The sequence below is a fragment of the Ceratotherium simum genome, chromosome 2 (genome assembly GCF_057802395.1).
Source record: "Ceratotherium simum simum isolate JZ-2026a chromosome 2, ASM5780239v1, whole genome shotgun sequence".
In the NCBI taxonomy this organism is placed as follows: Eukaryota; Metazoa; Chordata; class Mammalia; order Perissodactyla; family Rhinocerotidae; genus Ceratotherium; species Ceratotherium simum.
The window spans coordinates 26,915,876-26,940,140 of NC_141901.1; the positions used below are offsets into that span (position 1 = coordinate 26,915,876).

The 24,265-nt window shown below is 48.7% G+C and overlaps 1 protein-coding gene across 1 annotated transcript in view; it reads right to left on the reverse strand.

Moving 5' to 3' along the window:
* The window catches only part of CAMK1G (calcium/calmodulin dependent protein kinase IG), a 29,614-nt gene extending 16,830 nt beyond the window's left edge, over nucleotides 1-12,784 (reverse strand). The window contains exons 1-2 of the mRNA XM_004424855.3: nucleotides 12,743-12,784; nucleotides 1,786-1,906 (exon numbers count right to left, since the gene is read on the reverse strand). Coding sequence (XP_004424912.1) covers nucleotides 1,786-1,877 — 92 coding nt within the window. The 5' untranslated portion in view covers nucleotides 1,878-1,906; nucleotides 12,743-12,784. The remainder of the gene's footprint in view (nucleotides 1-1,785; nucleotides 1,907-12,742) is intronic.
* Nucleotides 12,785-24,265: the final 11,481 nt, after the last annotated feature.

Genomic DNA, 24,265 nt, shown 5'->3' on the forward strand with positions numbered 1-24,265 from the left:
CCCTAAATGCTGCATCAGCTGTGACTTGCCCCCCGTCTTGTTGTTCCGCTTCCCTCAGATCGGTGCAGGGCTGAATCCGTTAGAGCCACCAGGGGCACTTAAAATAGAGATTTCTGGCCGCTGGGTCCTATCTCCCCAAATCCCAGTGTAGCAGGTCTGGCACCAGGAATCTGTATTTTTCAAAAATTACCTAGGCTAAAATATTAGGGAATTATTATTAACTTTTTTGAGTGTAACAATAATATTGTGGATATGGAAGAAAATGCCTTTGTTCTTAGGAGATGCAGATGGAAGGATTCAGAGGTGATGCGTCATGATATTTGCAACCTGTTTACAAATTGTTCAGTGACATATGTATGTGTGTGAAAAACAAATTTAGTGAAATGTTAACAATTGTTGAATTTAGGTGGTGGGTATATTGGTGTTCACTGTACTATTATTTCATCTTTTCTTTACTTAAACATTTTCACAATTAAAAGTCAGCGGGATAAGCTCCCAGGTGCCTCTGATGTACCCCTGGGTTTAGAAGCTGCTGTGGCAGACCTCACTGAGCTCCATGGAGACAGCATGTGTCTGTCTTCTGATAGTCCTTCAGCACAGTGAATAAGCTCTTGCCAACCTGGGCTTCCTTTTCGTGATTTTTGGGATGCATAGCAGATCATTTCTGATTCACTCATGAGTCTTGTCTCTTTCTCTTGCCAAAAACCCCCTCTCTAGCCACCCCCGTCTTGGCAAAGGCCCTTGATGGCCGGCCAACACTCTGATGACCAGCGCCACCGCTGAGATCTTTCTGTGTGCAGAGCCCGACACTTGGGCTCAGGGAGGGCTCAGAGGCCTCCTCTCAGGGCTGCGCCTGGCTCCTCTCTGTCTACAGCGAGAGTGGGGTTATCGCCTGAGGTCATTGCCTCCCAGCCAAGGCAGAGGGAGCTAAACTTAGCCAGAGTTGGCTAAAGCGAAAGCTTGGTTGAATGGACAGCCAGCTAACTGCCCCTCACTTCCCTGGGCCCAATTAGCCCAGGCTAATTAGCTGACCAGCTGGGGTTCTGAGGCGATGGGAGCCGGTGGCCCAGAGCTGCTGCCAGCCTGCATCAGAGACTGCAACCTCCCGGAGGAGAGGCAGGACTAAGTGGAGAGTCAGCTCCAGACAAGCTATCTCTGCTCCTCAAGCCGTGTAATCGTTGTCAAGGGGCAGGCACGGATACCCTGGAGGTTAATAGAAGTTTGGGCTACAGCGTGACTTTAGTTTTCCAACATGGCACTTAAACATGGAACAGAGAGGATGGTGGGAGTTGGGGGAGCTGATTCAGGTGTGTATAACCCATCAGCTCCCTGAGCCTTAGAAGCCCCTTCTCTTCCATCTACAGCAGAGAGTGGAGTTGACTTGTTCACTGCCAGGGGAAGTGAGGAAGCTGGATGAGGAGGCCCAGGAAAGTTCTAGGGTCACTGAATCTCCAGAAGTGCTCCAGAACTCTTCTTTCCTGCCACCAGGGCAAGAACTCGTAGGTTGTCACTGATCTGAAACTAGGGCGAGAGTCACTGCGGGGTTTAGGGGGGCCAGTGTTCCCTGAGGGCTCTAGTGTATTAAATGATCCTCTGTGTTACCCCAAGGGACCTTCCCTACTCTACCCCACTAAGGCCCCACTCTACCTCCCAGGTCCCTCAGATCTATTGAGAAGATGTCACAGCAGCCCAGTCCCCATTTATCAGCTGATGCTGGCCCAGAACAACTCTTCCAACTCCCCGCAGCAGGCAGCCCAGCCGCCCCGTCTGCACCCCAGGACTCACGAGCCCAGCACTTCCATGAAGATAAAGGTTTTCCGGATGTTGGTGGTCTGTTTCTTCCAGGAGCTGCAGTCATCGTCTTCCTTTCGACCCATCGCCTCCAGAGTTGAAGCTTCTGGGGATGCTTTGTTTGAGGAAGGGAGAGAAGGAAAGAAGAGAGGGTCCAATCAGCTAATTTTTCAAATAACGTGAGAACTAGTTGTACAAAGAATCTAAAATTCTCAATTCTTCATGTAATAACTAGAAGGAAGGATTAGGAGCAAAACCTGGATAACTGGCAAAAATAAGACTATTCTCTCTACTTGCTTTTTAAATTACTGGATATCTACACACGTACTGAATGTCTACTCCCTCCCCCTTGTGCTTGCCACGTGCTCAAGGAGTTTAGAGTCTAGTAGCAGAAGCTCCACTTTGCACATATGTACTTAAGTGCAATAACATGTACATGTATAGATTAACATGGGAATATCCACCTTGAGGGGATCTGAGCTGAGCTGAGGTGTTTCCTATGTTACAGGTGATCACCAAGGTGTTTATTCAGACCATGCAGTCAGCCCAACGTCCTTTCTATTATCACAGCTCTGCCACCTCCCCTAGTCTTTCCTCCTCCTGCCTCTCTCCTACCTGTTAGGGTTAAATGAACAAATGCCAGATGAATGAGCACTGTGTTTCCCCTGTAACTCCCACAACACTGAGCACAGTGCTGGGAAGTAGTTATTCATTAAAATCTGAATTGAATCATGTCCTAACTTTATGTCAGAGTTCTGGAGTTACCATACATAGTCAACAGTCACACCTATGATGTGCCAGGTGCTGGATACGTACCAATGGGCAACGTGGATGACGGCCCTGCCTCCTGGGCTGGCAGGCTGGAGGAGACAGGCAACGAGCAAGTAAACTAACATGTATACAGCGGCAAAGTGTGGGAAAACCATGAAAGATAAAATCTGGGCTTGTAAGAGGGACAAGCAGGGAGGGTCTTCTTTAGCTGAAAGTCAGGGGAGGCCTCTCTGAGCAGGTCATCTTTAAGCTGAGATGGGAAGTTTGTGAAGGAGCCAGCCAAGCACAGAGTGTTGTGTGAAGGAGTATTTTGGCAGAAGGAATAAAATGCAAAAGCCCAAGGGAGGAAAAGAGCCTAAAGGGACAGTGTGACTGAGGAGAGTGAACTCTGCATGGCCCGGGGTGGTGAGTGGCCAGGGAGAGGCGGGCAGAGGACAGACCATACAAGGCCTTATAGGTCCCTTTAAAGATACTGGATTTTCTTCTAAGTGAGACTGGAAAACATTAAAGGATTTTTAGCAAGGGGGTTAAATCACACCATTGATGTTTTAAAGAGCTCACTCTAGTTGCTCTGCAGAGAACGGAGTAGAGGGGGCAAGAGCTGATACATGGCAAACAAGTAGGATGCAGAAGTCTAGGAGAGAGCTGACGGAGGCTTGGACCACGGTAGTGGTGAAGGAGAGAAGTGGGTGCACCCAGGATATATTCTGGGGGTCCAATTATCTACAATACCAGGTGATGTGCCTACAGTGGGGTGAGAGGAGTCTAGACTGACTGTCATGTTTCTGGTAGGAGCATCCAGGGGTGATGGTGCCCTTACTAGAGAGAAGCATGTTCTCCAGGTGTGGTTGGGTGGGTTGGAGAAAATCTCTGCTCCTTTGGGTACTCTGCCTTAGCTACTCCTACTATAGCTGGATGGCAGGGGTACTGAGTGTCTGGGAGTGATGGGTGAGACACCATTTCTGCCAACACCCTCTCCCCCACGCTCCTTGGACACGACAGAGAAGTAGAAAAATATGTCTAATGGCTGCCCTTCTTAGGCAATACCACTCCTTCCCCATTAAAAAAAAAAAAATGCCTGTAGTATCCATGGGAACTTCCAACAGCCTCAGAACAAAGAGAAAGTTTGTGCCTCCATAATTTAGCGTTAGGTGAAAAGCATAGGTTTGGAGGTCAACCTGAGTTCAAATTCTGCCTCTGCTAGTTAAATGGCCTTAGGCAAGTTATTAACCTCTTTAAGTTCATTAACTCATCTGTAAAACGGGAACAAGCCCCCTTATGATTATGGTGATGGTTAAATAAAATAGTGTGCATAGAGACTTAGCACCTTGTCTCACACGTATTAAATAGTTGCAACACAGATAATATTTTGGGGATATTAAATCAATGTATTTTCATCCCTGGTAATCCCCATCTGGAGGACTCATGTCATATAATAGGTTCCATAGTATAGAAGGAAACCTCTTCTGCCATTAAGACATGGCTATGAGGCTTGAGACCCTGGGAATGAGAAGAATGTGACACAGTGAGGTCCTTGCTAGAGAGGAAGAGATGTGGAAAGACTGATACTTTTGGCCTTAGTTGATCCCGGGAAGGAGATAGCGAGCAGAAGGTGGAGTTGTCAGAAGCACACATCTTTGCTTTCACCCTCTTGGAGTAGAACATCCATCCAGGAATGGGGGTGACTCTCCATCACCATGGGATGGGTGGGCTTCCCAGGACCCTGCTGGTGGGAGACTACAAACCTAGGTGGAACTCTGACCACAACCACATCTGAGGGCATAAGTAATCATGGGGTGGACTTGGAGGGAGGAGGTGAGTCAGATAGTGTCGTGTGACCTGTAGGGACTCCAGAAGTTCCCGAGGGCCTGTGGGGGCTGAAGCCAGTTCGTACCAGCTCACGACAACTGACTGTGCATGTCTCTTCCCAGCTCCATGCTTAGTGGCCTCATGTTGGTAACTTGAAAGCCACCACGGTGGGAGAATTTACACCATGGAAACAGGCAAATTCTACAATTATGGCTTCTCCTCCACTCCTCCTCCACCCTCTAAGAACCAGTCATTAAACATTTATCAGCTCACCTCTGCCCAGGGCCCTGGTGAGGGGATAGAGAGCTGCTTGAGGGCCTGTCACCTGGGGTCCAGAAGAAGAGATGGCTGCAATTGGGGCTTCTCAAGTGGAAGCAAAGGGCTGGGATTAGGGCCTTTCGTGGAGAGTGTCAGCATGACACCTCATCGGCCAGATGGGACCAGTCACACCTCAGAGGCCACTAGTCAGCCTCTGGTGAGATCCCAGAGGACTGTGGGCTCCGAGCTCCCTAATCAGTCTGAGGCCCCCTTCTCCATACCACAAGCAGGTGAAGTAAGCACCTTATAACATAAAATGCCACCTTGAAATTGAGCGGGAGAAGGAAAGGCCATCTCAAGCACGTGTGTTTTCCTGAAAGACACTGGGTCAGCTAAATGAGACTCCTTAGTAAACCTGAAGACATTGAGGTGTTATAATGGACAAATTCAAATATAAATTTCCCCATTTTGCTGCCTGGGTGGGGTGGGTGGGAGTTCATGAGAAAGATTTTATAGGAAATGAAACTACATTTTCTTGTACATTTTACTATAGTGTATAATTTTGCAACCTTGCTACATAATAATTGGTGGCTATTATTATTAAAAATGCATGTGAGAATGTTAAGAATTCCTTAGCATTTGGTACAGCTGAATGGAGATCTGGTGGCCCATTTGTCGATTTGCTCTGTTTGTAGGGTGGCAACCCAGAGGGACCACAGCAGTCCAGGGCCCAGGCACCGGCCAGAGGAGGACTTCCCAGCAATGCAATGGTGGGCTGACCCTTGACTTGGAGGGCACAGTCTATAAGGTGGAGACAAATGGACCCTGACTGGTAGAGACTGCTTTGGGGAAGATGAAATATTTGAATAGAAGGCTATCTTGAGCCAGATACCATTCTGCAGATTCTTAGCCCCAAATCTAGCCGTTTCCATTTATCAGAGTGATTGACATCTGGGCTTGAACCAAATGCTTCTTACTATGTAGACACACTGCAGCTGGGAAGTCCTGAAGAATGGAGGGGATGAGGGCAAAGGGGTGGACGTTAAAGGGGTGGACGTTAAAGGGGTGAACGTTAAAGGGAGAAAATCAATAGTGTCAGTTTGTGTGCCTCTCTCTCTGTCTCTCTCCTCCTCCATAAAACAACAGGAATGCAGAAGATACTTTCCCAGGTAAGGAGCCAGTCAAGAGCCTTCTTTCTAGCTCAGGCTGGGCGTTCCTCACTCCCCCGTCTGGAGGCCCCCTGGAATGACTGCCTGCTCTCCAGGAGGCATCACCACCTCATTAGCAGATCTGTACTCACTGTTCCTTCTTTCCTATCTCTCTTAAATAGCTGAAAAACATAGTATTCTTAGCCTAAGCGAGGCTCTAAGAAAACATCTTTCCCGCCCACCCCTCCTCCCATACGCTCAATCCTTACAATGTAGTTCCATCTTCAGAGCAACGTGGAAAACTCAGGGGCCCAGATCTGAAACCCCACTTCATTCCTGCCTCTCCCTGACCTCAGAGCAATCTCAAGTCCCCTGCCCTGTGTGGTGGAGGGCTAAGAGTGGGCTCTGAGACAGGGGCCCGTGTTCTGTTGCTGCATCCTGCTTCTTTCCGTTAAGGTGCTCCCGCCTCCTCTCTTGACTTCTGCAAACTAGCCCCTTTCAGAGGAAAAGAAAACAAATTCTGAGAAGGTTGAAGCTCCAATATTGCTCTCCTTTGTTTCCAAAGTACTCCCTGCTTCTCACTCTATTTCTGGAAACAACTTCCATTGGGTTTCAAAGCTCCAGAACAGCCACTGTAGACTCCTCTGAGATTTAGAGCTGATTTCACGTGTATAGCTCAGGAGACGCTGTAGATGCTGGCATTCCTGGCTGGTTCAGAACCCTCACTCCTCAACAGGGCAAGACCCTCAAGAATATTCTGCAAAAATGGCTCCTGGCAAAGGAAATGACCTTCTTCATGGGACCATGTTTGAGTTGTGGAGGTAACACCTTCATTCAACAAGCATTTATTGAGTACCTCCTGTGTACCTAACTGGACTAAATACAGGCATTTCTATAATATGAAGCTACCCTTGAAAGTGCTCACAATCCAGTTGGAAAGATCAAGCATAGGTATATAAATAAACCACTAAAAAGACAGGCGAGTTGATGGGAGCTGGCAAATGAATGGGCACATTGCATCAGGGCCAAAGTGGTTCAGAGGCCAATTGTAGGTTAACTACTTACGTGTGGGTTTCCTTCACCAGACTGTGAGTGCTTCAAGGGCAGGGGCCATGTGCTACTCATCTTGGAATCCTTGGTGCCTGGTACTGAGCTCTGCACTTATTAAGCGTCCAACCCATATTTGTTAAATGAGCGAATGAAGAAGTGAGCCCTGGGTGGCGTGGCAGGGGGTGAGGGGTGGTGGTGATCGGGGGAGGCTTTGCAGAGGAGTTGGACATAAGAGGGGCATTGAAACAAGAAGCCCTGCGCTCTGGGAGAGGAAGGGGGTAGCAGCCTCCTCTCTAAAGTTCTCACTGTGAAGCTCTGCCTATAGCACAGCAGCAGGAGGGGGCAGAATGGCCATAGAGAGTGGAATTGTCTTGGCTTCTTCCGTTATCATTGCTTCAGGGACAGACAGTGCAGGGCCTGGGGTGGACTGTGGGTTCAGTTCTTGGTCAGCAGAACTTCCCTGGGATGCTTGAAGAGGCCCACCATGACCATTCTATCTGGAGTCAGTCCCCCACCCCAAGTTACTCTCTATCATGTGAGACTGATCCATTCTTCTGTAACACATATGACAATCTGAAATTCTCCTGTTTGTTTGAGGTCAGTATCCTCACTGGGAAGTAACTCCATATGGACAAAGACCTGATCTATCTCTGTCTCCCTTGGGCCTAGTGCAGTGCCTGGCTCCTAGTTAGTGCTCAGTTATATTTTTTGGATGGTCTTCCTGGTCTCTTGGAAAATTTCACAGCTGAAGAGTAGACTACAGAGGGAAAAATTCTTCCTAAAGGGCAGCCTTGGGGTGGGTACTGCCTCTGAGTGTAGCCCTTTCTGAGCTTCTGGGGATAGGCTGTGTGATTCTGGTGTCATTTAGTCTGGCTATTTATGAGGTGCTGGTGAGAGACGCTTGGGCCACGAGCCCAGGAGGCAGGCACCCTCACAGGTTTCTTCCACGGAGCGTCACTGTCCTTCTCTCCTTCCCAGACCCCACTGGGTCACAGGAGCAGCACCAGCACCAGACAGAACTCCAAGGCAGATGAGGTTTATCTTCAGGGCCTCCTCATTGCCATCACCATACCCAGAAAGATGCCAGGTCACCTCAAAACCCCACACTGCCCTGGACCATCTCTCTGGACCCTCACTCCTGCTCACCCTGCTCCACATAGCCTCCTTATCAAAAATTTCCTATTTTGAGTCATAGCCACTTCACACTCTCCTCTGAGGTGCTTACTAAATGAATCAGCTGAGCTAACTACTTAAGAGTGTCACCCCTCCTGATAAGATGTCCCAGAGTCTTGGGAGTACCATCTTTTAATTCAATTCGATTCAATTCAATCCAATGTGTGTTTCCCAAAGCCACAGTAGAGTTCCTAAATTGGACACGAACGAACCAGAGGAAATGGGGACAGGGAAGGAGAGAATCTTTGAGTAGCACCTCTGCAGCCTTCAACCCACAGATAATGGCTCTCAACTCTACCTACGGGAAGAGCCACCCTGCCTTCACTGGAGCAGTCACTTGAGGCTTCTGAGCAAGGAGGTGTGAATCACTCTAGGGTGTGGTGAGCAGGCTTCAGAGCCTTCCCGAGGGACCATGTGTGGCTCTTTTACTGACCTCAAAGGAATCAGCCTGCCCTCAAGCTGCTTTACGGTCTGCTTCCAGGATTTCCCGTTTCTTGGGAGCATGACTCAGAAAGGCCTCTGGGTCTTGGGAAGGAGGTTATCAGTCAGATCATCTTTAATAAGAATGTGCTCTCTGCCTCTGGGCTGGGACACAGAGTCATGCAGTATACAAATCACTCGGTTACAAAGGAGTGAAAAGGCTAAAGCTGGGACATTTTCTCGCCCGGGCCCCACAGTTTCCTGGACTCTGGCCAGTACTGAACTTTCCATCGTCCTCTGGATTGAGAGGCACACTAGAAAGAACTCAAGTTCTGGGTCCAGTCTGGGCTTGGCACTGAGGAACTGGGCAGCTCCGGGCAGATCACTGCACATCTCCAGGCTTCCCCCTCTCTCCTTAGTGAAAAGGAGACTGGACTAGATTAAGGTTCACTGAAGTTTGCTTTTTAGAGTATTAGTCCCAGGAGACTCTCTGTGAGCAAAGTGGATTTGCTGCCCCTTCTTGGAGAATCATGATCCACATTAGCTTATTAAAGGCTCTGAGGACCATTAAAGACACCTGCTTAATGCTATTTAACCTAGCACCCCCAAATTCACTAGACGGTGAAACTCTTTCCTTTTGTAACACCTACTAGCATCCAGGGGGTTGTGGGTTGCTCAGAGCTTACTTTGGAAAGCAGGGACTAGGTCAACTCTGATACTTTGGGATTCTCCATTTGTTTGAGCAATATATGAAATTTCCAGCAGCCTGCTGCCATCAGTCACAGTCCTGCTCTCCTCAGGGTGTCACAGGCACGTTGGCTGGGTCCGTGTGGCTGTCAGAACTCATTTCCAGTTCATGGGCTGCAGCTCGAGTGGCTGGTCAGCTTGCCAGAGCCCAGACCCTGGAGCCTAGAGGCTCCTGGAGACTTCTGGCTGGGCAGAACCTCCAGGGAACATGGACTCCATCCCCAGCCCTCGCACTAGTCCTGCATCTCAAAAGCCAACTCTGCACGGCAGTTCTGTTCACAAAGTCACTGAGAAAGGGAGTTTTTCAATTGCCTCCTACAGTTTATTTCAGGCTGAAACCCACATTTAAGTTTAACCAAATCCCTCCTGCTGCTGTGACAAGCCAGAATTCACACGGTGCTTGAGGTTTGCTGTGTGCCTCTTATGGAGGAAGTGAAGAGCATTCTCTAGGTCTTTATTTGGTTCTTTAGGTTAACACATAGAAGTCACTGGGGAGAGCAGGGTGTGCTACTTATTCTTAATGTACCCCTAACCACGGTAGGCCTCAGTTTCCTCATCTGCTGAATGGGAATAATGATCCCTACTCTATTTCTCTGCATTCCTGTGGAGGCCCAATACATCAATGGGCATGAAAGCGTTCTGCAACCTCTCAGGCGCTATGCAGTGGGCCCACATTATAGGCACATGAATTAAATACTGGGCACTGGGAGAGACAGACAGGGAAACAACTAATTTAAATGGGGGTGAGCACACAACAGGAGACAGGAATCTGCTCCTCTTGCAGCCGGTCTCAGCTCCCACATGCCTCTCACAGTGTGAGCATCTCATCTCACTGTGATTCTAAAGAGTTTAAAAATATATAAATTTTCATACATCGTGGCCCTGAAATGTAAACCAACTACTTCATCTGGTACTCAACCAAGAAAACAGAGATCTGGTGCAACACTGTAGGGAACACTGCCTGTGCTGGGTTTTTTCATGGGCAATACGCTGGTCTCCACTGGGACACCTTTCTAAGGAGCTTTCAAGGGTAATAATGTTGACTGTGCATCTGCCACACGCCGCGTTTGAGCCTAACTGCCACGCAAGAAGTGCCTGCTTTGCACACGTGTGGGGCTCATTGCTATGAAACGGGCCAGCCAGGCACTCCACTGCGCCTCCCGGAAGGAGAGACAGGGGTCTCCGCCTGGGGAGGGGGTGCAGAAAGAAGGACAGGCTGAGCCCAGGACGGCTGTGGCCAGAAGCTCGGCGTCACCAGCCTTCCCTCCTAGGACACGGGCTTGACAGTCATGGACAGCCCCCGCAGCCCCGTGGCCCCCACAGGCTTGCTTTCACGCCGGCAGCCGCCCAGCCCCAGCCCCTCAACGCCGACCGTGGCGGCACCTGCAGTTGTAGCGCGGGCGCAGCCGGTGTGCGGGCTCAGCCGCTCCCCCTCTCATTCATGCTGCGGCTCATTCACTCCGCGGGCGCTGGCAGGCTGCGGCTGGGCCCCGTCACTCGCACGCACGCACTCCGTGGGGCAATTTATTTCTGGCCGCGTGTGTGAAGGAGGGAGAGGGAGCGAGGGAGGCGCTCTCTTCTTGGAGGGGGTTCTTTTCAGTCCTGGCCAGAATTGCTCCAGGCCTTAGAATATCTCTGGTTGCCCTGCCAAGGGACTGATCACCTGGGTGGGGCACGATGCTAGGCACTTTACTTGCATTGTCTCCTTTAATACCTCACTGCAGCCTTTCAAGGTAGGTATCATTAAGCCCATTTCATAGCTGAGACTGATGGGTAAGAATGTTAAGAAAAACACTCCAAACCAAACAGATAGTAAATGACAGAGCTGGGCTGGGAGCCCCAGTCCACCAGATGCCAGCAGCGATCACCTTGCCACCCTACCACAGAACCTGTTGCCTCTCTCCTGGAGGGGCTCATCGGGATTTCCCTTACCTCCCCACTCCTCCTTCGGCTGCTTTCATGCAATCCCACCACCCAACTGATTCCCCTTGGAACACATGGCTCGGATGATCCGGGAAAGGCCGGATCCTGGGAACCCTCAGATTCCTCAGCGTTCAGGCTGGGACTGGCGTCTATTGCCCCAGCCTCTCCCAGCTCCAGCTCAAACCTTTTCTCACTCTAACCTCGGGCTTCTTTCCCAAACTTTTGCCCCATCTTTCTAAAAAGTGCTCTTAATACATACACCCCTCCGTAGCTGTCTGTAGTATCACGGAAAGGTCACTGATTATGTCAGAAGAGCTGGGTTCAAAGGCTACTGTCATCAAATGGACACCGCCAGCATCCAGCTTTGCAACCCCAGGCAAGCCTGTTTGAGTCTCAGTGGTCTCATCTCTACTAAGCGAGAAATACTATTGGCCCCACCAGCCTGATGGGCTTGTCCTAAAGATGATTAATTAAAAGCACATTATAAACTGTAAAGTGTGATCCCCATATCAGTATTACTAAGCACTTTGTGTTATGGGCTATCGAGTCTCATCTTTGGCCCTGCTTAAGCTTGGGGCAGTAGGACTGCCAGGGGCCAGGCTCTGTCTCCTGCCTCTGATCTAGGAAAGATCATGTCCTTACCCAAGACGGAACCTGCTTGACTCTCTTGAGCCTTCTCAGAGATTTTCCTCATGATCAGTTTATCTGGCTTCAGAGCAAGCAGCTGGCCAGCCACGCACTGCAGCCAGACCAGCCGGAGCCCTGGCCACCGCCTCCGGGAGCCTCAGGGTTAATGTTTGTGCGTCAAAGTTACGTGGAGAGAAGGGGCCACAGTGCGGATGGGGGTGGTGGTGAATCCAGACCTCCTTTTAACATCTTTACCTGAGAACTAAACTAGGGAAGTTTAAAGACAGAAGGGAGATAGACACGCCTCTGGGGAAGGTGAAGGAGTGGTCTTGTGACTGACAACGCCCACTGTGGCTGAGTTCTGCTTCCTAACACAGCCAGGGACGGGGAGCTGGAGCCTGTCCATGGACCCTGCCAGGAGGGACTGAGGCTGGTCCACCTTCCTTAGGTTTGCAGAGCCACAGGCTGTTTACCAACCTCCTTTTGCCCACTGGCTCTCCTAATTCTCACAACAACCCAGGCAGGTAGGCAGAATGGGCATTGCCCCATTTGTCAGATGGGGTCAGAGAGGTTAAGAGATGAAGGTTGAGTAGGAGGCAGGGGTGCAAGCACGCTGGAGGTCCTGACACCCTGCAGATGGACGGCCCCTCCCCAGCACAGAGCTGGGAGGATTGTCCCTAGAAGGCAGCCTGAGAGCAGGCACGGCAGGAGGGGCATAGACAGATGTTTTGCTCCCCTTTCCCTGCCCAGAAGGGCAAAAGGTTCCTACTCAAGCCAACCCTGAAGTGATGGCCAGATGGCTCCCCACGGAGGTCCCACCCAGACCCCCATTCAGACTTATTTTCCAAGGCAGCTACAACTTACCCTTGATACCCCAAGAATCAGGCAAGACTGGAACTGCGGCTGAAATAAATACCCAAGTTGCTTGCAAAAGTGGCTCTTCAAATCCACTCTCTAAGGGCCACATGCCTCCCACTAAGCAGAGAAACCTCCTAAAACCCAGAAAGGAAGCAGGTTCAGCTTACCCAGGGACTCAGAAGGAATCAGGCTCTGGTGCTCCCACTCCAGCTCCTACAGGTCTGTGAGGATTAGCTGCTCCCTTGCTTTAACAATAAACCGAATTAAAGGGGAGGGATGCAGAGATTTTCTTTCCCAGGACCGTAACCAGGCAGCCTTAAAGGGGAGGAAAAGTAGCTAGGGTGGCTTGCATCTCTCCTTCCTTTCTTCTGCTCTGCTTTCCCTCCCTCCAAGCAGCATCGAGTCTGATCCAGAAGAATGCTTTTGCAAAGGGGCCCTTTTATGTCTTGTATGTGTGTGTGTGTGCGTGCGCGCACACATGTACATGTGTGTGTATAATTGTGTTTGCATTCATGTGTGTGATAGAGAGAGGAAGAATAAAAAGCAAAAACAAAACATCAAACTATAGGTTTCCATTGGCCTGAATGGGGTGATAACAGAAAGTCAGAGAGGTTTTCTAGGACTGCCTGCCTCAGTTTCCCTTTTAACCATTCAGTTGCTGGAGTATGCTGTGTAACAACACCTTCCAGAGCAGTAGGATATCTACATTGGCTGAAAGTAGAGACTAAAGAGCCCTCAGTGTCCCTGGCTTGTTGTCTTTGCAGAATTGGAAGAGAAGCCCCTGGATGTCCCACAGGGGGACCCTATGTTGGGTGGTTGCACCCACTGTCTCTCATACGTCTCCTCTCCCCTGTTTCTAGAATCATACATTCTGATCCCATCCTACCATCTTCTTCTCATTTCTAACCCATTAGACCTTAGGAGACCATTCCCCTCCTTCTGGAAATTCTCTGCTCCTTTGTACTCACCTCTACATCCTGCCCTTGACCAGGCCGTCACAGTCTCCATCTGAGCTTCTCTTTGGTTCTCCTTCAGTGTAGGTTCCTCTAACCTCTGTCTTCTGCCCCCTTGCTTTCTCCTTCTCTACTCCCCCTTACTCTTAACATCCACTCACAGGGTCTGATACCATCGTCATGTGACTGTCCCAAATCAACACCCCCATCTGGGCTGTCGACCTTACGCTCAACATCCACACGTCCACTTCCAGCCACAAACAAACCCAAACACGTTACAGCTTCCTTCAAACCCACTCTCCTCCTGTTTTTCCCAGCTGGGCTAAAGGGCTGCCATCTTCCCACTCAAGTTAGAGACCCGGGCGCTTCCTTTGGCTGTATTGTCTCCTTCATTGCCTTCCACATCCAACTAGCTGTTATGCCCTTTCAAATGTTCCTTGGAATTAGCTTTTAAATTGTGCCTTTTTATTTTATATCATTTATGTGTGTTTTGAATAAAGAACACATTCATGTGGGTCAGAAATCAGACCTCTATTAAAAGGCGTGCTTTGAGGTGTCTCACCCCGCTCAACTCCTCATCCACCCCTCCAAGACAGAGGCGAGCCCCTCTATCGGTGGCTGCTTTCATTAGTTTCTCATGTATCCCTCCAGTATTTCTGTATGTGGATACAAGCAAATGGTATATATATTCCCCCCTTTCTTTCACAAAAGGCAGTAAGTAAATGCTGCCTCTTTTCTGTTGTCATCTCTACAATCTTAATTCAAGGTCTCCTCCTCTCTCTGGGATACTATTGTGATAGGCTATGCTCTAACTGGTCCCGGGGTGAGGTAATCAACTGGGATGGTTAAAAGTGGCTCTGGAGAAGACTTCTAGGTTGGACTCCTGGGTCATCTATTGACTGGATGTGTGGCCTTGGACAAGTGGCTTAGCCTTTCTGTGCATCAGTTTCTCCATCTGTAAAATGGGATAATTACCGAACTCATTTCATACACTAGTAGGGTGGAATGAGACAGAATGCTAGTTGCTTAGAACAGTGAGTGGCACATGGCAAGCCATCAATAAATGTGAGCTGTTATTATCTTTTCTCCATTCCAACTTTCATTCTTGCTAGAATTATCTCAATAAAACATATTTCTTCCACCTCAAAAATATCTATTACCTACAGAATAAAATCCAAACACCTTAGCCCAGGTTTGGGCTAACGCCGTTGCATTGAAGGCATTTCAGGATCTGGCACAAAACTATCCCCCCTCCCCTGAGTCCCTCCATCCACCCAGCTGACACTCCAGCCATACCATATGAGACACTGATTTCTAAGATGTCGCTTATTTCCAAAGCTCCTGACCTTGGCTTATGCTGGTCTATCAGGATAGAATGCACTTTTCTCATTCTCTGCCTGTGGAAATGCTACAGATTTTAAAAATCCACATCAAATGCCATTTCATCCATGAAGCCTTCCATGATTTGCCCACCCCCTCAGAACTAATCACTCCTTCCTTTGTACTGTTCCCAAAACTCTTTGTCTGTAGCTCCCCTTGGTTCTTAACCTTTTTCTGCCTTGAATTCTAGTTTGCATTTCCACTGCTTGGATTCTCCGGGTATAGCATCCCTGATCAGCAGCTGTCCTCCTCCCATTGGAGCACTGGAACTGGGGAGTTTATCACAGCCTGAGACAGTCGAGTAATGCCCATGGGCATCAACCAATGTTAGAAAGTTTATCTCCACAGGGAGCTGAATTCTGCCTCTCTGAAGTCTTTCCCAGCACACACATATCTACACTCATTCCTTAAATATTTATCAAGCGCTGGCTGTGTACTAGATATTGGGGACACGAAACCAGACCCAGACTCTGTACTCATAGAACTTCTGCTGTCCAAGCACACAAATCAGTCAGTTCTGTGCTTTGTAACATGCTCTGATACAAGGTTGAATTGGGCAAGGAACTGCCTGTCAGCTCCAGCCCACCAGAATCTCCTTCCTCCTTCCCCTCCCCTCCAATCCCCCTGCACACTGCTGGCCTTGGTGAGCCACGGAGCCAGGAATGTGTTCTCAGCCACGGAAACAGAAATAGGTGCAGCAGATGTTGGGTTTCATAGGAGAATTGATGCCTCTTTATGCTGAGTTCAGAAGGCTGATGTCCTCCCAGGTACTGATCAGGCCATACACCAGACAGCAGAGGCCTGGAGTGGGGGCAGATCATCCATTGCTTGAGTATTGGCACAGGTGGCTAGACACTGAAGGGTATTCGGGTATGTTTCTCAAGGAGGTGGAAGACACATTTTGGCGTGATAACACAGGCACACTCATGCACATACACATGCATGCACACATGCACACATATGCTTGCAGTGTTACCTCCTTCAGATTCTAATGGTCTTTTCTCTACATTTTCCCCAATCAACAATTCAACCAAATATTTATTAAACATCAGCTACGTGTCCAATAGAGGAAACAAGACTAAAACACTGAAAACAATTGGAGATCAATCAATAGCTAAATAGGATACTATTAACTCGTGTTGTCACCAGGGATAGGGCCATGAGGAGTCTGCTGTGGGCTGGAGACGTCAGGAAAAGTTTCATGGAAATCAGCCTGGGCCTTAAGGATGAGTAGGACCAGATTTGGGAGGTGTGGTGGGGGGGTGGGATTAGGAAAAACAGAGGTTGAAATTCACAAGATGCATGCTGAAAATGATGCGGTGGCTCTGCCATGCGGTGGGAGACAAGGCTGGCCGGGTAGGGTGTTTGAGCAACCTGGCCAAAGGCTTTGGACTTGGCTGCAGAGGCAGTACAGAGTCACTGTAGTTCCTAAGCAAGAGTGTTTGCCAGAAACCAGTGGTGGCATTCCTGACATTGGGAGAAACTGTAGACTGGACAGCCACAGGGAGGCTTTGCAGTCACCAAGACCTGAGGGACGAGGGCCTGATCTAAGGGGGTGGCAGGAGAGGAGAGGAGAAGGGAATGACTTGAAGGAGGTGCCAATGCCTACCAGGTAGCATCCTCCTCTCACCCCAAATGACCGGTGGGTCTGAGCTTATCACGCTGTTTGCTTCACTAGTGACATTGGCACAGGGAGAAGTGGCCAAGTGTCCTCACTAGGGGCTCACCTCCCCTGCTCCCGTGTGCTGTGCTTACCCCTCAAATAAGCGAAATAAGGGGTCCTCCTATGGTTTAGTGTAAGGACGAGAAAAGAGAGGCATGCTCATGAGGACAGAGCAATCCTTTCTCTGTCAAAGAGCAGATTCCTGCCTGACCTGGTCTGGATTGTCTTTGATATTTAATTAGATCTCCGATTGAACCTTTTGGATAGCCAAATGGCAACAAGATGTAATGAGGTGTCAGGGTGAAAAGGGGAAGGGAAAACAATCTCCATTTATTCATTCATTCATTCATGCAACAAATATTTATTAAGCACCTACTCTGTCCTAGGCAATATGCTGGGCTCTGAACATACGGTAATAAACAAGATAGCTACGTCTCTGCCCTGATGAGTCTCACATTCTAGCAGTAAAGTCAGATTGTAAGCAAATACAGATAATTACAATTGTGATCAGTGCTGTGAACAGTTTAGGGCATTATGAAAGTATATGTTGGGGGACCTTACCTAGCCCTGAGGAAGTGACTTTCAAGCTGGAATAAAAAGGAAGAAGAATTTGCTACAAGAAAAATCAAAGAAACAAAAGAACAGCATGTGTAAAGGCCGTGGGGTGGAAAGGAGCTATATCTATTGGAGAGACAGAGAAGTGCATTGTGGCTGGGCAGTGAGAACAAGAGGGAGAGAAGCCCCCAAAGCAGCTGGTGAGGCAGGAAAAGGAGCACGTTGTCCAAGGTCTTGAAAATACAATAGGAAGGATAAGGCGAGAGGAGAGGGGCCACCGAAGAACACATACTACTTATTTCGTAACACATTTCCAATCTGCAGTTGGATAACCAAGAATGGAATGGGCACAGGGAGTGGGGGCGGGAGGGAGGGAATGGAAATTATAGGACAGCAGAGACAGGCTGGCACCCAGGCATGAATCAATGTAAGACTTGCTACTTTAGTATTTATTTGTTTTAAAAATAAGACACCAGATTTCTAGTACTTCCAGGAATAGACACTGCTATATCTTGGTCTACATTGCTCCTGCAGCCTGCAATGTGCTCATCTTTTTATTTGAGCTGGACCTTTAAAAATTCTCCTCCCCTGAGCACCATTCCCTGGTCCACAGGCAAAATGGATGACCCTCTCTGTTCTCCCAAAGCCCGTCTCTGCATCGGCATCCACACTGCTCCACTGGGGTGGAAATTAGTCTGATATATGTCAAAGTTGCCCATTAGCGACAAGCTCTCTAAGGGTAGAAACCATGCTTCCATTACCTCGATACCACCCTATCGCCTCGCAGAGAGCATGTTGCACAAAAGTCTGAAAAATCAAAGGGCTGAATAAAACCTAAAAGGAGAGTTTTTCTGGTGTATACTGAGTTTGACACCATTAATAGCGGAAAGAGGAGGAGTTCAGTGCATTAGTAACGGGCTTACCATGGGCTGCCCCTACGCACAGGCAGAATCCGGAAGAATATATAAAACAGCCCATTTCTTCTGGTTTGTGTTGCGTCTTCCAATTTCTTTACAGTCTGCAGAGAGTTGGGTGTCAGGGGTGGCCCATTCAGTCAGAATTTCTGGCTGCTTCCCCCCAGCCCCTCCACCTAGGGAGGAAGGTATCAGCTCATTCCACCTGGACTTCCTCTTTCTTTTCCTCTTTCCCGTGACTCCTTCATCCTATAAGCCCTTCACTCAGATCTTTCTGTCTTTCTCCTCACCCTCTGCCAAGGCTCAGCAGACATTCAGTCATATCCAGCTCTCCCGTGGATGGGGCGGAGGTGGCGTTGGACCTTGCACGTGGGATGTCTACAAGGTGAGTAGATGTTCACGTGATCCCCTCCTCACGTGTTGGCTGTGTGTCTCTGTGCCAAAAGAATCTATCACCTCCGTTGCCTTGAGTCATATTTCTAAACGAGCCCAGCCTTTGTAGATGCTGTGTTCCAGGAAGAAGCGGGGGTGGGGGGTGGGGGCAGGATAAAGCCCATCACACTGGGCTTCGGATTTTTGGCTGATTACCTAGTCAGTTCCTATGCGGGAACCTGCTTCTGCTCCTCGGCAGAGACTGCGGTACATTTTCCTCTGTGTCCGTCATATCTGCCTGTGTTTCTGTATCCACAGCTGGAAGAACCAGTCATGACTGTCCAAGGTCACCAGTGTGTGATCTTGAATGGCAGCAGGAGGGAGGGGTCAAGGGCAGTGAGTGGGCGGTCATGAGTATCACTTGCCTCATCCAAACTTTTATCAAGACTACTTACCAAGTTACCTGATTGTCCAATCTGATTTTAATCTCCTTTTCCCATTTCTTCCTAGCCCTCTAGGGAACGAACAAATAACAAGGGAATGGTCTGTAAAGGAAGAATTATGATGGTGGGAATTTCACTAAAGCATTTAGCCCATATCTCCAAGTTTACAAAATCCAGGCCCTGGATTCGGCCCTGGACTGGGGTTCAGAGGACCTAGCATTTGTCCCCATAGCATCTTTATTAGCCAAGCAACCTGGGATGAGTCTAAAGCTCGAGGATCTTCCTGTTCTCGTCTGTCAAATTGGGCTGATGCTGTCAAAGTACCCGACGAGTCTGTCGGGGTCAAATAAAACGAAAGGCCGTGTGTGAAACATGAAAAGTAATGCTGCGTTTATTCTCAGTTGAATCACATGTCCACCTCCAGACCGTGCCCCCGCATCAGGCAGAGTTATAATGCACCAGGATTGCTCTTGGCTTCTCCAGAGAGAAGGTGGGGTGGCAGGTTCCCTCACTCCAGAGAGCGAGCTGCCACTGCCCTCTGGTGACAGTGTTCTGCCCCGACCTGGTGCTTATGTCCTCCGTTCTGGTGGATGGGGAGACCAGATCTTATTCTTGGCGGGACTGTTTCTGACCAATCCTTCCTCAAACAAGCCTTGCCTCAAAATTCTCCATATTCCTCCTATGGGTGGTGACTGCTGCTCTTTTCTGTAGCGGTCTATGAACCAACAAGTATTTGTCAGGCGTCTACCACGGGGGTCAGCGTGCCAGGCACTGAGGTGACGCTCCTCCCCTCCTCCCACCTCCAATTGCTGACCCCTCCCCCTTAGAAGGGGACTTCTGGGACCAGTCATCCCCAGGATGTCAGCCTTCTGGAAACTTTCCAGGATGATTACTGAATCTCCTCCTCCCCCCTCCCCCGTGGAAAGGACCCAAGGGGACCACAGAGACTGTCTGCTAATCTTCTCTGTCCCCATAGTGCCCAGTGCAGGGCAGGCATTCTGGAAGGATTCATACATTGAGGAATTTGTCCACTGAGTGAATAGTTGACCTACACGAGTGCCTCCCTGGATAGACCCTGAGATTCTATAATCTGCATACATCTCTTTGAGTCATAGTGAAGAGGTTAAGAATCAGACACGACAGCAGACTTGGGATTGAATTTTGGGTGCTTTATTACTAGCAGTGTGATCCTAGGCAAGTTTATTAACACTTCTGAGCCTGTTTCTCATGCATAAAATGGGCATACGGGAATACTTTCCTCAACAAGAGGATCATAAGAATTAAATGAGACAATGTATGTGAAGTGCTTAGAAAATGATAAGCACTCAGCAAGAGGACCCTTTGGGGGCCTGACTCAGTTTGAGACACTGCAGGGACCGATACCGAGAGTAAAGTAGCTCAGGAGAGCTGGGTGGAGGCAGCAGATGGGGCCGGGGAAGGGGCAGTGTCTGTGTCGATGGGCGAGTGCGGGTGCGTGTGTGTGCCAGATGTCTGGGATAGAGGATTTCCAGGCACAGTGAGGTCTGAGCTTAAAATCCTAAGGTGTAGAGATGACAGATCCTCTCCCCTCTTGGGGTAACTGTCTTTTCGAGGAAGAGGAGTGGTCCTGAGCTCCTGAGCACTCTAGTACCCAGGGCAGTCCAGTGTATGCCCTAGTTATGGACTTAGTGATAAATGTGTGTGTGGGAGGACAGTGAAAGAAAAAACCTTTCCGTAATAATGGGTTTGAGAGGGTGACAGCCAGGACTCCTGAAGAGCTAGAATGATAGGACCTGGGAGCTAGACAGCATTCTGGGGATCCATCCACCCTCGGGTGCCCCTGGGGAAAGTAGCAACAAGAAAACCCTTCATCCAGTAGTCCTCAACCTCACCACCTACTGAGGGCAGGTGAACCCCTTCTCCTTTTCCTCCCTAGTTCTCTTTTCCCCCCCTTCCAGGCTTTCAGGAGGAGGAGGGCTCCTGAGGCTGCTAGCAGCATCTCCACCTCAATGTTCTCATCTGCTATTGTCCCTGAGATGGAACATTTAAATAATAGAAGTGACTATAAGTAGAAATCAGCAAAAATAATTTATTCCTGAGGAAGAAAACAATTGCTTGATTTAAACACCAGATCTCTTGTCTGACTGTTCCCAGTGCAATGGTCCAAATTTGACCTTCGGAGATGGATTGAAAGAAGCTTGTGGAGGGAGAGAATGCAGGCACGGTGGCTCTGGGGCAAGGTCTGTGGGCTGAGAACAATGGCCTGGCTCATCTCTGCAGTGCGTTGGGAACAGACACAATACACTCCGAATCCAAGGCTGGTCCTGCACTTCATATTGGAGGTGAGTCTGCAGCAGGGGGAGGGGAGCAGGCTGGCAGTGACACTCCATGTTATGGATTGTTTTGATCTCAACTTTCAGCATTTCTCCCTCCCCACAACAGGTGGGAGGAAGCGGAGACAAAATGGTCTGCCCAGGCTTTCCAAAACCTTGGGGAAAGTGACCAGACTGAAGATTACAAAGAGGACAAGGGATCATCTTCTTGCAGTGGTGGCAAGGCCGGTGTACTTGGTAGCGTTAGAAAATTATTGATTGATCCTGGGGTCTAGAGGACCTAAATTAACCTATTGAAAGGGTCATGTTTGGGGGCCAGGCCTGCAAGACGGGGTGTGGGAGAGAGAAGGGGAAGGAGAGATTTCTGCTGTTCTTCTCCTGGAGTAGGGCACAGCAGATTCCAGGGACAGAAGGAAAGAGCAGCAACAAAGGCGGACCCTGTTCCCTTTACAACCCTAGGAAGCTTTGGAAGTACCAGCCTTTGAAAGAAGGCCAGGCTAGTCATTGTGGACATTTTTCTGTAAGATAAGGTTGACCTTGTCATAACCTGTAACCCAGCTGGGAATGGAAGGAGTAGGGGCCAGGTGGAGCTCGTATCTGGAGAGGGTGGTGATGGGCAATGGCTGGTATGTCCAGCAAATTGTCATATCTCGAAGTTCCCACAAGAGGTGATGGAGGCATCACAATAAGTGTGCAGAGAATAGCAGTAGGGTGTCTAGGAGAAGGCAGTATTCGAGACCATCATTCCGTATGCCTTTGCATGGCCTATTTCCTCTGCCTTGAGTGTCCTCTCCTTTTCTGATTAGAAGATTACTGTGCTTCAAGACCAGCTTGCATTTCTCCTCCTCTATAAAATCCTCCATGACAAAATAATTCACACTCTCCAGTGTTTGGCAATAACTTATTCATTCTTCCATTATATTCAAAATTTTAAATTATTAAATTAATATATTTCGCTAAATTTTGAGCCCTTAGAGTAGATACTGTGTCTTTAAGTGCCTAGCATGTAGCAGCTAGTAATTTATTAATTCATTCAACAAATATAAATTAGGATTCAGGAAGGCAGGATGGTAGGTGGCGTGGGGGTGGGATTTGGTGGCAGATATCAGGGCGAGACTCCAAACCCGGGGTGGGGGGTGGAAACAACAGCAAGGAAGCGCTCTTGTCCCAGAGGAATTGGGCACTGGGTGGAGTTTTAATGTGGGGGTCCCAGCACAGGAATCCAGGTTGGAAATGGGGTTCAGGGGGGAGAATTGGTTGCAGGAACAAGGCAGGGACTCAGTCACAGAGTTGAGTCTTGGCCCTGAGAAAGGCAGGATGCTGACTGAGTCTCGTGAACATTGAACCAACATAGGCTTCTTAATGGAAGACAGTCCTAGTGTCCAAGCCCAGGATGGTGCTGAGTTTGCAGCTGGGGGCACAGGCTTGGAGGGGTCTCAGCTGCAGTTGGAGGACTGAGGGTGCCATGAGCCAACAAGTCGACAAGCAAGATTCCTGGACCATTGCTTTGTCTTCTTTTGTCCAAAAAGGGAACACAGGCATAGATACCCAGCCTTCTAACCCAGGGCAGTCAGCACTAGCTCACCGGATGGGATCTCAGGAGAATTGGCCTTGTGCCACCATTATATATTAGACATTTTTTGCACAAAATTTGGAAGCAAAACTTGCAGAGACACTGATGCACCATCCACGCATGTACTACCTGTCCACATGTTCCACAGAGGCCACTTCTAGTTTTTAAACTCAAGGACTCTTCTGTGGCTTTTCTCTTCCCATGGAGAGCATCACAGTTTCTTGCTCAAGGGCAAGGTTCCTGGGAGAGATTCTGCTCCTATCCCATGGATTGGAGGAGGGTGTTTAGAGCTCTGGTGTGAAAAACATGTCTGTGGGTGGTGTTTAGTCAACACAAAAACAACCAGAAAGTGAAGTGGAAAAGTCAATTAATCCTAAGTCTTAGAATAAAAACTGTTTAGGCCCTAGCACCCCTTTGCAAATTCTCATCTCATAGAAGAGGCTTTCATTCTAGATTTGAGTCCTTGTTGGGTAACTGCAGACAAATCTGAGCCTCAGTTTCTTATCTATAGAATGGGAAGAATAATATAATCTTGACAGCATGGGGTTCTTATGAGCATAGTGGATAGTTCCCATGGGGTCTACACAGCACCCTTTTTCCTTTCTGGGCTCACATTTCCACCCCTTTTAGCTGGGAAATGCTCATTTTCTTGTCATATGGCTCTAATGGGAGCCACGGTGTCTATGTAGAACCTACCTTTGGCCACAGTTGATGGGTCAAGTGGTGAGTTCAAGTAAATTCAGTTTAGTTTTGTCAAATGAACTTTGACAAGTGAACTTACTTCAAATTTATTTTAAAAATTATTTAAAAGTTTATAAATTTATAGAAAAAATTCCTTTCAGATTTTCTGGGCTTTTTGGATTTTGGAATTTTAGATAATGGGTTGTGGAATTGTAGGTAGTTGAATCTAGGCATATTTTGATCATACATATCTATTTTCTCTACTAGAATGTGAATTTTTTCTTTTTGTGGGAGATTGGCCCTGGGCTAACATCCGTGCCCATCTTCCTCTACTTTATATGGGACGCCGCCACAGCATGGCTTGACACGTGGTATGTTGTTCTGCGCCCGGGATCCGAACCTGCGAACCCCGGGCTGCTGAAGTGGAGCATGAGAACTTAACTGCTACGCCACCAGGCCGGCCCCTTAGAATGTGAATTTTTTGAGGGCAAGAGTGAACACCTCCCCCGGGCGTCCCACAGTCCCCTCGAGTTCGGCATGTCTAAAACTGTACCTAAGCGGGAAGTGAGAAACATGAAGTAGGGAGTGCAAAGGGTTGGGGTGAAGTGGGGCTAAAAGACTGAACCTGATATCTTCTCCCCACACCGGTTCCTCCGCCTGTATCCTGTGTTATCCTCTTAGTCATCCAACCTGGAAGCCTGAGTCCCTTGTGACCCCCCACCCTCCCTCACCCTTCCACATCCAGGAAATCTCCAAGTCTTGCTCTTTAATTTCCTAAATATTTCTAGAATTTGCCCCTTCTTCTCTATTCCTTCCTGGTTTAACTTCATCATCTCTTGCTTGG